Source organism: Somniosus microcephalus, chromosome 1 (assembly GCF_052327205.1).
Source record: "Somniosus microcephalus isolate GS21.2 chromosome 1, FLI_Smic_1.0, whole genome shotgun sequence".
NCBI lineage: Eukaryota > Metazoa > Chordata > Chondrichthyes > Squaliformes > Somniosidae > Somniosus > Somniosus microcephalus.
The window spans coordinates 7,119,639-7,133,242 of NC_140987.1; the positions used below are offsets into that span (position 1 = coordinate 7,119,639).

Genomic DNA, 13,604 nt, shown 5'->3' on the forward strand with positions numbered 1-13,604 from the left:
ATCTAAATCATTAATGTATACTACAAACAGCAAAGGACCCAGCACCGATCCCTGGTTAGCCTCTTGCCCTTAATATACTTATAAAACACCTTGGGATTTTCCTTTATTTTGCCCACCGGTGTTTTTGCATGCCCCCTCTTCGCTCTCCTAATTTCTTTTTTAAGTACCCCCCTGCACTTTCTATACTCCTCTCGGGTTCCACTGTTTTTAGTCCTTTGTATCTGTCAAAAGCCTCCCTTTTTTTCCTAATCCACTTGTGTCCCTGCTTGCAGGAAAAGATAGCCCACAATAAGAGGGCGAGAGCGAAGACAGGAGGAAGCCCACCATTCCTGGCGACATTGGCAAGTGCTGAGGAGGCTGCACACAAGATCATAGGAGGTGGCGAGGAGCTGGAAGTGGGGGATGGAGAGACGGGCGCACTAGACAAAGCTGGTGACAGAGTAGATTTTCAACCCTCGCACTTAGATTTCATGATTGACTGCAATGGCATATGATGTTCATAGAGATTAACTTTGGATCATCCGCACAATAGGATGTGTCTGCTACCTAAAAATCAGATGTCTAACTCATGCCTTTACTTTCCCACGGGACCATTGAGAGCCCCCCTCCTCACTGTCCATGAGGAAGAGTCGGACGACTCCTCAGAGGAATCTGCAGCCTCTGAGGGAGCAGCGTCACCAGGACTCAGCACACCCAGCACCAGCGCAGATACGCACACCTCAGCGGGGCCTTTGCGACATAATGTTGTCACCTGGTGTATCACAGCTCACAAGTGAGCATCAGCAGATGGTGGAAACAGCGACAGCAGTGGAGAGTCCTCGTCGGTGGTCGCAGGACGCTCCTAGCTCTGCTCAGCTGCATGTGGACGCTGTGCCTCTGGGGCCATCCAGAAAGAGCGGTGCTGGAACTCCAGGAACAAGTGCAGGAGTCTCTGCCAGGGTTTGCATCCAGGGTAACTGCGAGTGTGGAGAGAATGGAGAAGTCCATCTCAAACATGAGCACTGCCTTTGCAGAGGCAATGGCGCATGAACGTTCCGCCATGGAGAGGGTGGCAACCTCCTTGGAGGACATAAGTCGCCAGACACACGAGAACATGGTGACTCTTCTAAATAAATGGTCTGCTATGGAGGATAGATGGGCAGCTATTGAGGAGAGACACCAGAGGTACATGGACGTCCCCATTATGAGGATTGTCATGGCCCCACTGTTATGCAGCAAGGTGCTCTCCAGCCACTTGCTAGCAGTGAAGTGCGGGTGACCCATGAGAGGGATGCTGGTAGCAGACAAGAAGGAAGTGTGGGCTCCTCTCCAAGCGCTCACACGACCATGTCACTGCGGAGCCCTCGGTCAGAGCCCCAGAGTCCTCACCCAGCTGAGATGGCCGTCTCAGCCCCTGCACAGCCGCAGGAAGAGCCCTGCCAGGCTGCCAAACCCAGAGGACGCCCGCAAAAGGCATCTAAGCAGGCGCAGCATCAAAGTGAGCAAGGTGCCTCTACATCTGCTGAAGCCACAGGGGAAGCACCACGTAGAAGCACGCATAAGAGGAAGCTAGCACACAAATAGTCACAAGGGTAGTCACTTGGGTGTTTTATTCTGTTGTATATTTTTGATTGTTATCCTTTTGTGATGAGATTAAACAAAAGTGATGGCAAACAGTTGAAGTTCTGCCCTGTGTGTTCTGGGAAACGGAAGTTGCACATTGAGGGCACAGGGTGACTTGCATTTGTAACGATGGTGCTGAGAGTGATCGGAAAGCACCGTTTATTGGAGAGATGATGTATGGCGTGTTAAGAAGGTCGTCCACACATTCATAGCCATATACCAGCCACCTGTGGTTGAAGCGTAAGCTTACGCGAATCTGGCATGGATGAGTGCATCCCTTGCCCGACGGCCAGCAATGTGATCGAGTGCTGCTGCATTGGCCACATCTGGCCCCGCAAGGCATGCCTACTCCTCCTCGGCCTCCTCCTCATCCTCTTCCTCCTTGGCCTCCTCCTCCTCCTCGGCCTCCCCCTCCTCCTCGGCCTCCCCCTCCTCCTCGGCCTCCCCCTCCTCGTCCGAGGATGCTCTGTGCTGAGCCACTTGTTCCTCAGGCAGCACTAAGCCGCGCTGCTGTGTGATGTTGTGCAGGGCGCAGCAGACCACGATGTTTCTGGACACCCTGGCTGGTGCATACTGCAGGGCTCCACCAGATCTGTCGAGGCATGGGAATCGCATTTTGAGCAAGCCGATGGTTTGCGCTATGATGCTTCTGGTGGAAATGTGGCTCACATTGTACCGCTCCTCAGCCTCGCTTGTTGGCCTCCTCATCGGTGTCATGAGCCACTTTTTCAGGGGATAGCCCTTGTCGCCATGTAGCCATCTGGAAAGTTGTGTTGGCGGATTGAAGAGCTGAGGCACAGTAGACTGCCACAAGATGAAGGAGTCATGGCAACTGCCAGGGTACTTTGCGCAAACATGCAAGATGATCTTCCTGTGGTTACACACCAGCTGGACGTTAAAGGAGTGGAATCCCTTGCGGTTGACAAATACAGCTGGGTTGTGATGGGGGGCCCTAATGGCCACATGTGTGCAGTGTATGACACCCTGCACCCTTGGCAAGCCTGCCATATTGGCAAAGCCAGCCACACGCGTGGTTACACTTGCTTCATCTGTGGAGAAGTGGATGTGATTGTGCGCCTTTGCAAAGAGGGCATCGGTAACCTGCGTGATGCTGATGTCTGCTGAGGATCCCTGGAAGAACCCTGAAGCCAAAAAATTGAGTGCGGTGGTGACTTTGACAGCCACTAGTAAAGGGTGTCCACCCGCTCCTTTGGGCTCCAGGTGTTGGTGCAGCATTGCGCAGATGTCAGCGACTACCTCTCGCGGAAGTCTCAGCCTCCTTTGGCACTGCTGCTCACTCATGTTGAGGAAAGTCATCCTTGGCCTGTAAACCCTGTGTTGGGGGTATCTCCTGCGGCGTGGTGCAGGCCTGTGCTGACGTCCTCTGCCCTGTGCATCTTCAGGTGGGTGAGGGGAAGGTTGGCGCTCCTGGTGTTGCTGCTGTGCCTGGTTCTGCTGCTGCCGCGGCTGCTCTTCCTGCGAATCGGGCGACCAAGATGAGAGGATATAAATGGTTCCCATCCCGCTGGTATATATCTCAGTCGAGGAATGGAGGTTGTTTACGCTCAGACAAAGGGGCCAGAGGGTATTCCAAGGAGCTCACACTGCACATGGATTTCAGCCTCAACACTCACAAGATTATTGAGCTGAAAAACGTCTCCCAAACCTCAAAGCACGAAGTTATGGCGTATGAAAGAATGAGAGATTGCAGGACCGCTTTTAAGCTGTTCGAGCAGCTGGCAACAATTCAGGTCCTCGCTCAACCCGGCTCGATTCAGCTGGCGTGTCCTTGTGAAGGCGGGCAGCACGCAGAAAAAGCTGCAAAATCCCAACGGGCAGTTAAAATAGGATTATCCAGGCAGTTAACAAGCTGTTAATTGCCTTAACTGCCTCTCCCGCTGTTTGATGTCGGGTCAGTTCAGGAGCGGCTGACCCGACACTTTTATTTGCTCTCTAGGAACCTCCCCCCCACTAGTTAGTGTAACTTCCCAGCTTTTGTACTCTATCCCTCTATTTATAAAGCACAGGATCCCATATACTTTATTAACGCCAACTCTCCGACACCTCCTCCTACCTCCACCTGGACCATGACCCCACCACCGAACATCAAGCCACCGTTTCCAAGACTGTCACTGACCTCATCTCCTCTGGAGATCTTCCCCCCGTGGCCACCAACCTCATAGTTCCCCAACCCCGCACAGCCCGCTTCTACCTCCTTCCCAAGATCCACAAACAGGACTGCCCTGGTAGACCCATCGTTTCAGCCTGTTCTTGTCCCACGGAACTTATCTCTTCCTATCTCAACTCTATTTTTTCTCCCCTTGTCCAGTCTCTTCCCACCTACATCCGCGACTCTTCCGACGCCCTCCGCCACTTTAACAGTTTCCAGTTTCCTGGCCCCAACCGCCTCCTTTTCACCATGGACGTACAATCCCTCTACACCTCCATCCCCCAGCAGGATGGCCTGAGGGCGCTCCGCTTCTTCCTTAAGCAGAGGCCCAACCAGTCCCCATCCACCACCACCCTCCTCCGCCTGGCTGAACCTGTTCTCACATTGAACAACTTCTCCTTTGACTCCACTCATTTCCGCCAAATCAAAGGTGTTGCTTATTGAAACATATAAGATTGTGAGGGGGCTTGATCGGGTGGATGCGGTGAGGATGTTTCCACTGATGGGTGAGACTAGAACTAGGGGGCATAATCTAAGAATAAGGGGCTGCCCTTTCAAAACTGAGATGCGGAGAAACTTCTTCACTCAGAGGGTAGTAAATCTATGGAATTTGCTACCCCAGAGAGCTGCGGAAGCTGCAACATTAAATAAATTTAAAATGGAGATAGACAGTTTCCTAGCAGATAAGGGAATTAGGGGTTACGGGGAGAGGGCAGGGAAGTGGACGTGAGTCTAAATTTGGATCAGCCACGATCCTATTGAATGGCGGAGCAGGCCCGAGGGGCCGTATGGCCTACTCCTGCTCCTACTACTTATGTTCTTATGTTCTTATGGGTACCCGCATGGGTCCTAGCTCTGCCTGGCTTTTCGTGGGATACGTGGAACACTCTTTGTTCCAGTCCTACTCGGGTCCCCTCCCTCACCTCTTTTTCCGGTACATTGATGACTGTATCGGTGCCGTTTCCTGCTCTCGCCCTGAACTAGATAAGTTCATTCACTTTGCTTCCAATTTCCACGCTTTCCTCACCTTCACATGGTCCATCTCCAACTCTTCCCTTCCCTTCCTTGACTTCTCCGTCTCCATCTCTGGGGATAGGTTATTGACAAACATCCACTACAAGCCCACTGACTCCCACAGCTACTTGGACTACACTTCCTCCCACCCCGCCTCCTGTAAGGACTCTATTCCATTCTCCCAGTTTCTCTGTCTCCGCCGCATCTGCTCCGACGATGCCACCTTCCATACCAGTGCTTCCGACATGTCTTCCTTTTTCCTCAACCGAGGATTCTCCTCTACTGTGGTTGACACGGCCTTTGACCGTGTCCGTTCTATCTCCCACACTTCCACCCTCACCCCTGCCCCTCCCTCCCGGAACCACGATAGAGTTCCCCTTGTCCTCACCTTTCACCCCACCAGCCTTCACATTCGGATCATCCTCAGCCATTTCCGCCACCTCCAGCGTGATCCCACCACCAAACGCATCTTCCCCTCACCTCCCCTTTCAGCATTCCGAAGGGACCGCTCCCTCCGTGACACCCTGGTCCACTCCTCTATCACACCCAACACCCCCTCCCCTTCGCCTGGCACCTTCCCGTGCAAACGCAGGAGATGCAACACATGCCCTTATACCTCCTCCCTTCCCACTGTCCAGGGCCCCAAACACTCCTTCCAGGTGAAACAGCGATTTACTTGTACTTCTTGCAATCTAGTATACTGTATTCGCTGCTCACGATGCGGTCTCCTCTACATTGGGGAGACCAAACGCAGATTGGGTGACCGCTTTGCGGAACACCACCGTTCAGTCCGTAAGGGGGACCCTGAGCTTCCGGTTGCCTGTCACTTTAATTCACCGCTCCATTCCCACTCTGACCTCACTGTCCTCGGCCTCTTGCATTGTTCCACGGACGCTCAGCGTAAGCTCGAGGAACAGCACCTCATCTTTCGATTAGGCACTTTACAGCCCTCTGGACTCAACATAGAGTTCAACAATTTCAGATCTTAACCTCGGCCCCTATCACATATATATATTTTTTATCCACACTTTTTGTTTGTGCCTTTTTTTCCCCAGTCCCACAGGGCAGCTGTCTTTCATTGTGCCAGCGCAATTTACACTTCATCTAGAGCCATCCTTTGTTTCGTAACCTGTCCCATTACCATCTCCTCTCGCCTTGAATATCTCTTAATGCCTCTTTTCTTCTCCTGCCTTCTATCCTATCACAGACCTTCCCTTTTGTTCTTTCATCCCCTCCCCCATTTCCCAGCCCCTAAACTTGCTTTAAAATCTGTTCCTTTTCCTGTTTTTTTCCAGTTCTGACGAAAGGTCATTGACCTGAAACGTTAACTCTGTTTCTCTCTCCATGGATGTTGCCTGGCCTGCTGAGTATTTCCATCGTTTTCTGTTGTTATTTCAGATTTCCAGCATCCGCAGTATTTTGCTATCGTTCTTTATTAACTACTTTGTTCACCTGTCCTACTACCTTTAAAGATTTGTGGACAAGCACCCTCAGATCTCGCTGTTCTTGCACCCCCTTTAAAATTGTTCCATTTAGTATGTGCGGTCTCTCTTCCTTCTTCCTACCAAAATGTAGCACCTCACAGGGCCGGGACCAATATCCTCGCGGGAGGTTTGCTAGTGTTGTTGGGGAGGGTTTAAACTAGCTTGGCAGGGGGATGGGAATCTGAGCGTAGATTCAGAAGGGAGAGAAGCAAAGCTAGAAATGGAAAGCAGTAAACTATTAAGTGAGTTTGGAAGGCAGAGGAAACAAAGGCTAGAAAATAGACAACAAAGGGGTTTGGCAGTGTTTAATGGTATATACTTCAACCCAAGGAGTCTAGTGAATAAGGTGGATGAGCTGAGGGCACAGATAAACACGTGGGAATATGATGTCATAGTTATTACTGAAACATGGCTGAAAGAAGGGCAGGAATGGCAGCTCAACATTCCTGGTTACAGGGTTTTCAGACGAGGTAGAGAGGGGGATAAAAAAGGAGGGGGGGTCGCAATATTGGTTAAAGTAACAATTACAGCTGTGAGGAGGGATGATGTCTTAGCAGGAGCATCAAATGAGGTCGTATGGGTTGAACTGAAGAACAAAAAAGGGGCAATCACACTGCTGGGAGTGTACTGTAGACCCCCAAACAGTCAGAGGGAGAGAGAAGAGCAAATATGTAGGCAAATTTCTGAGAAGTGCAAAAACAATCGGGCAGTAGTAGTAGTGGATTCCAACTACCCTAACATTAACTGGGATAGAATCAATGTAAAAGGTATAGAGAGTGCAGAATTCTTAAAATGCATTCAGGAGAACTTTTTTAGCCAGTACGTAGCAAGCCCAACAAGCGAGGGGGTAGTTCTGGACCTAGTTTTAGGGAATGAAGCTGGGCAGGTGGAAGGGCTATCAGTGGGAGAGCAGTTTGGTGGTAGTGATCACAATTCTGTTAGATTTAGCGTAGATATGGAAAAAGACAAAGATAGACCATGAGTAAAAGTTCCCAATTGGGGAAAGGCCATATTTTACTGAGCTGAGATGTGATTTAGCAAAAGTGGACTGGAAAGAACGACTTGAAGGTAAATCAGTGTCAGAGCAGTGGGAGGCATTCAAGGAGGAGATAGTGAGGGTTCAGAGCAAATATGTTCCTACAAAGAAAATGGGTGGGACTCCCAAATCTGGAGTCCCCTGGATGTCAAGGGGCATTCAGGGTAGGATAAGACAAAAAAGGGAAGCTTTTGTCAGTCACCGAGCGCTCAATACTGCAGAAAGCCTAAAGGAGTATAGAAAGTGCGGGGTGAAATTAAAAAGGAAATTAGGAAAGTAAAGAGAGGGGATGATGAAAGTAAAATCAAGGAAAACCCAAAGATGTTTAATAAATACATAAAGAGCAATAGGATAACTAAGGAAAGAGTAGGGCCTATTAGAGACCTAAAAGGTCTGTGTGTGGAGGTGGAAGACGTAGATATGGTTCTTGGTAAATATTTTGGTTGAGAAAACATATGGGATACTTTCCTTTATTATCTGAAGCATAGAATATAAGAGCAGGGGGGTTATGCTTGAACTGTATAAAACACTAGTTAGGCCTCAGCTAGAGTACTGCGTGCAGTTCTGGTCACCACATTACAGGAAAGTGATTGCACTCGAGAGGGTACAGAGGAGATTTGCCAGGATGTTGCCTGGGCTGGGGAATTTTAGCTATGAGGAAAGATTGGATAGGCTGGGGTTGTTTTCTTTGGAACAGAGGAGGCTGAGGGGAGATTTCATTGAGATGTATAAAATTATGAGGGGCCTAGATAGAGTGGATAGGAAGGACCTATTTCCCTTAGCAGAGGGGTCAATAACCAGGGGGCATAGATTTAAAGTAATTGGTAAAAGGATTAGAGGGGATTTGAGAAGAACTTTTTTCACCCAGAGGGTGGTGGGGGTCTGGAACTCACTGCCTGAAAGGGTGGTCGAGGCAGAAACCCTCATCACATTTAAAAAGTACTTGGATGTACACTTGAAGTGCCGTAACCTACAGGGCTATGGACCAAAAGCTGGAAAGTGGGATTAGGGTGGATCGCTCTTTGTCGGCAGGTACAGACACGATGGGCCGAATGGCCTCCTTCTGTGCTGTAGATTTCTATGATTCTCACACTTCTCTGCGTTCAATTTCATCTGCCATGTGTCTGTCCATTCCACCAGCCTGTCTATGTCTTCCTGAAGTCTATTACTATCTTCCTCACTGCTTACTACACTTCCGAGTTTCATATCATCCGTGTCAATTCGAAATTGTGCCCTGTACCCCCCCAAGTCCAAGTCATTAAGGTATATCAAAAACAGCAGTGGTCCTAGTGCTGAACCTTGGGGAACAATAATGTATACCTCCCTCCAGTCCGAAATACAGCCATTCACCACAACGCTCTGTTCCCTAACACAGCAACCAGTGCCATATTGCACATCCACAGGGTAAATGGGCATTTGACATTTGTAGCTGTCACTGGGAGCTCTACCATTAGTTTAATGGGCGTTCCAGGGTTATAAACCATGGCAAATGAATCTGTCTTGGACAAACAAAAACCATTGTTCAAAGCAGACAAGAAATAACTCAAAAGAAATAACTCCATCCCAGTCCCTTTGAATCAAATAACCTGATCATGCTAAAGTGTTCAATGTGGGGAAGGATACAAATCCCAGGGAATATAAATTAAAAATAAATTTAGGAAGGAGTTAGGAGAATCAGGGGGAACTTTTTCACCCAATTGCAATGAAATTGTGAAATAAGTTACAAGGGGAGGGCATTGAAGTGTTAAATGTTGAGGGGTTCAAGAGATAATTAGACGTGTTTCTGGAGCGAGGAGCGATTGAGGGATATGGTGAGACGGTGTGTAAATGAGGTGGATCTCTGATAAGAGAGCCAAATGGCCTTCAACCATTCCTTACCATCTTTGTGTTCTGTCTCCAGACTCTTCTGATGTAATTATTCCAACCATTTTTTTATTCATTGGATGTGGGCGTCGCTGGCTAGGCCGGCATTTATTGCCCATCCCTAATTGCCCTTAACTGAGTGTCTTGCTGGGCCATTTCAGAGGGCAATTTAGAGTCAAGCACATTGCTGTGGGTCTGGAGTCACACATAGGCCAGACCGGGTAAGGGCGGCAGATTTCCTTCCCTAAAGGACATTAGTGAACCAGATGGGATTTTATACCAATCCAGTAGTTTCATGGTCACCATTACTGAGACGAGCTTTTTATTCCCGATTTATTGAATTGAATTTAAACTCCCCAGCTGCCGTGGTGGGATTTGAACTCATGTCTCGGGATCATTAGTCCAGGCCTGTTGCCTCACTACTCTCTCAAAGAAGGAGAAGAAGAAGTTTCTTTTACCGATGTTATCGATGGAGAAGCAGCGTTTGTCGAAAGTGATGTTCTGATCCTGAAAGTCATACTTCAGCTGCACACAGTATGAAATCCAGATGGAGGTGTAGGTCTGGTTGAAGTAGCAGGCGTTTTCGTTGTGCACATATTGGGGACATTCTTTCCAGTCGGCATTATTTCTGAAGAGACATCAATCTGTTAGTGTCTTTGATAAACAGGAGTCATTACATCGGATTACATCGGATATACGGCACAGAAACAGGCCATTCGGCCCAACCAGTCCATGCTGGCGTTTATGCTCCACTCGAGCCTCCTCCCGTCTTTCCTCATCTAACTCTATCAGCGTAACCCTCGATTCCCTTCTCCCTCATATGTTTGTCCAGCCTTCCCTTAAATGTATCTATACTATTCGCTTCAACCACTCCCTGTGGCAGCGAGTTCCACATTCTCACCACTCTCTGGGTAAAGAAGTTTCTCCTGAATTCCCCATTGGATTTCTTGGTGACTATCTTATATTGATGGCCTCTAGTTATGCTCTTCCCCACATGTGGAAACATTCTGTCTCTGTCCACTCTACCAAAACCTTTCATAATTTTAAAGACCTCTATTAGGTCACCCCTCAGCCTTCTTTTTTCAAGAGAAAAGAGACCCAGCCTGTTCATCCTTTCCTGATAGGAATACCCTCGCATTTCTGGTATCATCCATGTAAATCTTCTCTGCACCCTCTCCAGTGCCTCTATCCTTTTTATAATATAGCGACCAGAATTGCACACAGTACTCCAAGTGTGGTCTAACCAAGGTTCGATACAAGTTTAGCATAACTTCACTACTTTTCAGTTCTATCCCTCTAGAAATGGGGTCATTCCAAAACATCACACATAGAAACATAGAAACATAGAAGATAGGAGCAGGAGTAGGCCATTCGGCCCCTCGAGCCTGCTCCGCCATTCAATGAGATCATGGCTGATCATCCAAATTCAGTACCCTGTCCCTGCTTTCTCCCCATACCCCTTGATCCCTTTAGCCTTAAGAAATATATCCAACTCTTTTTTGAATATATTTAATGAACTGGCCTCCACCGCCCTCTGTGGCAGAGAATTCCACAGGTTCACCACTCTCTGGGTGAAGCAATTCCTCCTCATTTCAGTCCTAAATGGCTTACCCCTTATCCTTAGACTACGACCCCTGGTTCTGGACTCCCCGGCCATCAGAAACATCCTTCCTGCATCTAGTCTGTCCAGGCCTGACAGAATTTTATAAGTTTCGATGAGATCCCCTCTCAATCTTCGAAACTCCAGTGAGTATAAGCCCAATCGACACAATCTCTCCTCATACGTCATTCCTGCCATCCCAGGTATCAGCCTGGTGAATCTTCGCTGCACTCCTTCCATGGCAAGAACGTCCTTCCTCAGTTAAGGCGACCAAAACTGCACACAGTACTCAAGGTGCGGTCTCACCAAGGCCCTGTACAACTGTAGCAAGACATCCTTGTTCCTGTACTCGAACCCTCTTGCTGCGAAGGCCAACATACAATTTGTCTTCTTAACCGCCTGCTGCATCTGCATGCTTACCTTCAGCGACTGGTGCACAAGAACACCCAGGTCTCTTTGCACTTCCCCTTCTCCCAATCTATTGCCATTCAAATAATAATCTGCCTTCCTGTTTTTGCCACCAAAGTGGATAACCTCACATTTATCCACATTATAGTGCATTTGCCATGTTTCTGCCCAATCACCCAATCTGTCCAAATCGTACTGGAGTTTCACGACATCCTCCTCACAGCTTACCCTCCCACCCAGCTTTGTGTCGTCTGCAAATTTGGAGATATTACATCCAATTCCCTCGTCCAGATCATTAATATATATTGTGAACAGCTGGGGTCCTAGGACCGATCCTTGCGGTACCCCACTAGTCACTGCCTGCCACTCGGAAAACGACCCGTTTATTCCAACTCTTTGCTTTCTGTCCGCCAACCAGTTCTCTATCCAAGTCAATACCTTGCCCCCAATCCCATGTGCCTTAATTTTGCACGCTAATCTCTTATGTGGGACCTTATCGAAAGCCTTCTGAAAGTCCAAATAAACCACATCCACTGGTTCTCCCTTATCTATTTTACCAGTTACATCCTCAAAAAATTCCAGTAGATTAGTCAAGCATGATTTACCTTTTGTAAATCCATGTTGACTTTGTCCGATCCTGTCACTGCTTACCAAGTGCTCTGCTATTACATCTTTTATAATAGATTCTGGCATTTTCCCCACTACCGATGTCAGGCTTACCGGTCTATAATTCACCGCTTTTTCTCGACCACCCTTTTTGAATAGTGGGGTAACATTAGCTACCCTCCAATCCATGGGTACTGTTCCAGACTCTATCGAGTTCTGGAAGATGACCAGCAATGCATCTACTATTTCTAGGGCCACTTCCTTAAGTACCCTGGGATGTAGATTATCAGGCCCTGGGGATTTATCGGCCTTTAGTCCCATCAATTTTCCTAACACCATTTCCCTACAAATACTGATTTCTTTCAGTTCCACCCTTTCATCAGGCCCTATGTTCCCCGGCATCTCTGGGAGGTTATTTGTGTCCTCCTTTGTGAAGACAGAACCAAAGTATGAATTTAGTTGGTCTGCCATTTCTTTGTTTCTCAGCATGGCATAAGTTCAGGTATGGGCCTGGGTGCTCACTGATTGTATTTTCTTAGAAACTGTTTCCAATACAAGATCGGCACCTTAATACAAGGAGAATTATTCATGCAAAGCAAATCAGTTTCAGCACAGCAAACGGCCAGTGCCAAACCTCGTTTATCTGCATAAAAAGCCAACCAAACTTCCAGTTGTTGGTGTATGTTTCTCAAATCAAATCAAATCAAATCAACTTTTATTGTCATTGTTAGTGCACAAGTGCAGTACAACGAAATGTAGGCTTGTGGCTCCCGAGAGTGTACATTTGGATTAAGACATTTAAACATTCAACATACATTTGGCTTGTAGTATATTAACATAACTATAACCATAATAAAGTGCATTGGCAGATGTGCAGGCTTTAGAGTTTATTTGTGGAGTTCAGTAGGATGACAGCCCTGGGAAAGAAGCTGTTCCTAAATCTGGTTGTACGGGTGCGAATGCATCTGTAGCGTCTCCCAGATGGCAGGAGGGCGAACAGACTGTGGCTGGGGTGGGTAGGGTCTTTGATGATGGACCGTGACCTCCGTAGACAGCGTTTATGGTATATGTGCCCTATGGTCGGTAGCCGGGTGCCAGTAATGCGTTGGGCAGTTTTGACTACCCGCTGCAGGGCTTTCCGGTCATAGTAGCCAGGGTTAACATCCTCTGTATGCCAGGGTTAACATCCTCCACGCCTCCTTCTCCCTCTGTAATTAGAGGGTGTATTAGGGCTGCTGCTAGGATTCATTGGTTGCCATGTACAGTCTCCAAGGTAAAAGAAATGATTTCTGATCCAATAAAACATTAGGGGGGTAAAAAGTAGGGCGCTAAATTGAGGTACAAATCAACCGAATTTAGTGCCCCCAGAATTAGACATCGTAAATTCCCTGTCACCATGGCCACTATTGTACGATAATGCTGAGACAGTTCAGCTCCCTAATTATAAGACTTCACTAAATCTCCAGCTAAACTTCAGTGTGTCACTTTGTCAACTTGAGGTTTTCCTTTATTCAAAGTTTTCACAATAAGAAGAAGGGAAACTGAAAAGTTTAAGATGAACACTTCAGAAAGCAAATGCATTCAAGGGTAAGGAAAGTCCATTTTCCCCATTAAAGCTCATTCTGAACACCCTTAATGTCTTTGCAGATTATTTCAAATATTTATCACCCTTTGAATAAAGGGCTGATTTGCCTGGCCCTTCGGAATGCCCGTTCAAGTGAAAAAAAATCAGGAAAAAGGTGGACCATTTAACTTGGGTCTCTGCCCCTGTTCCATTGCCCTGGGGGCACTCCTAGCTTCCCAACTCTATTTCCTGCTACA

At 47.8% G+C, this 13,604-nt stretch overlaps 1 protein-coding gene across 1 annotated transcript in view; it reads right to left on the reverse strand.

Annotated features, from left to right (window-relative positions):
* The window catches only part of LOC147123909 (growth hormone receptor-like), a 558,256-nt gene that overhangs the window by 97,974 nt on the left and 446,678 nt on the right, over positions 1-13,604 (reverse strand). The window contains exon 8 of the mRNA XM_085964446.1: positions 9,628-9,797. Coding sequence (XP_085820572.1) covers positions 9,628-9,797 — 170 coding nt within the window. The remainder of the gene's footprint in view (positions 1-9,627; positions 9,798-13,604) is intronic.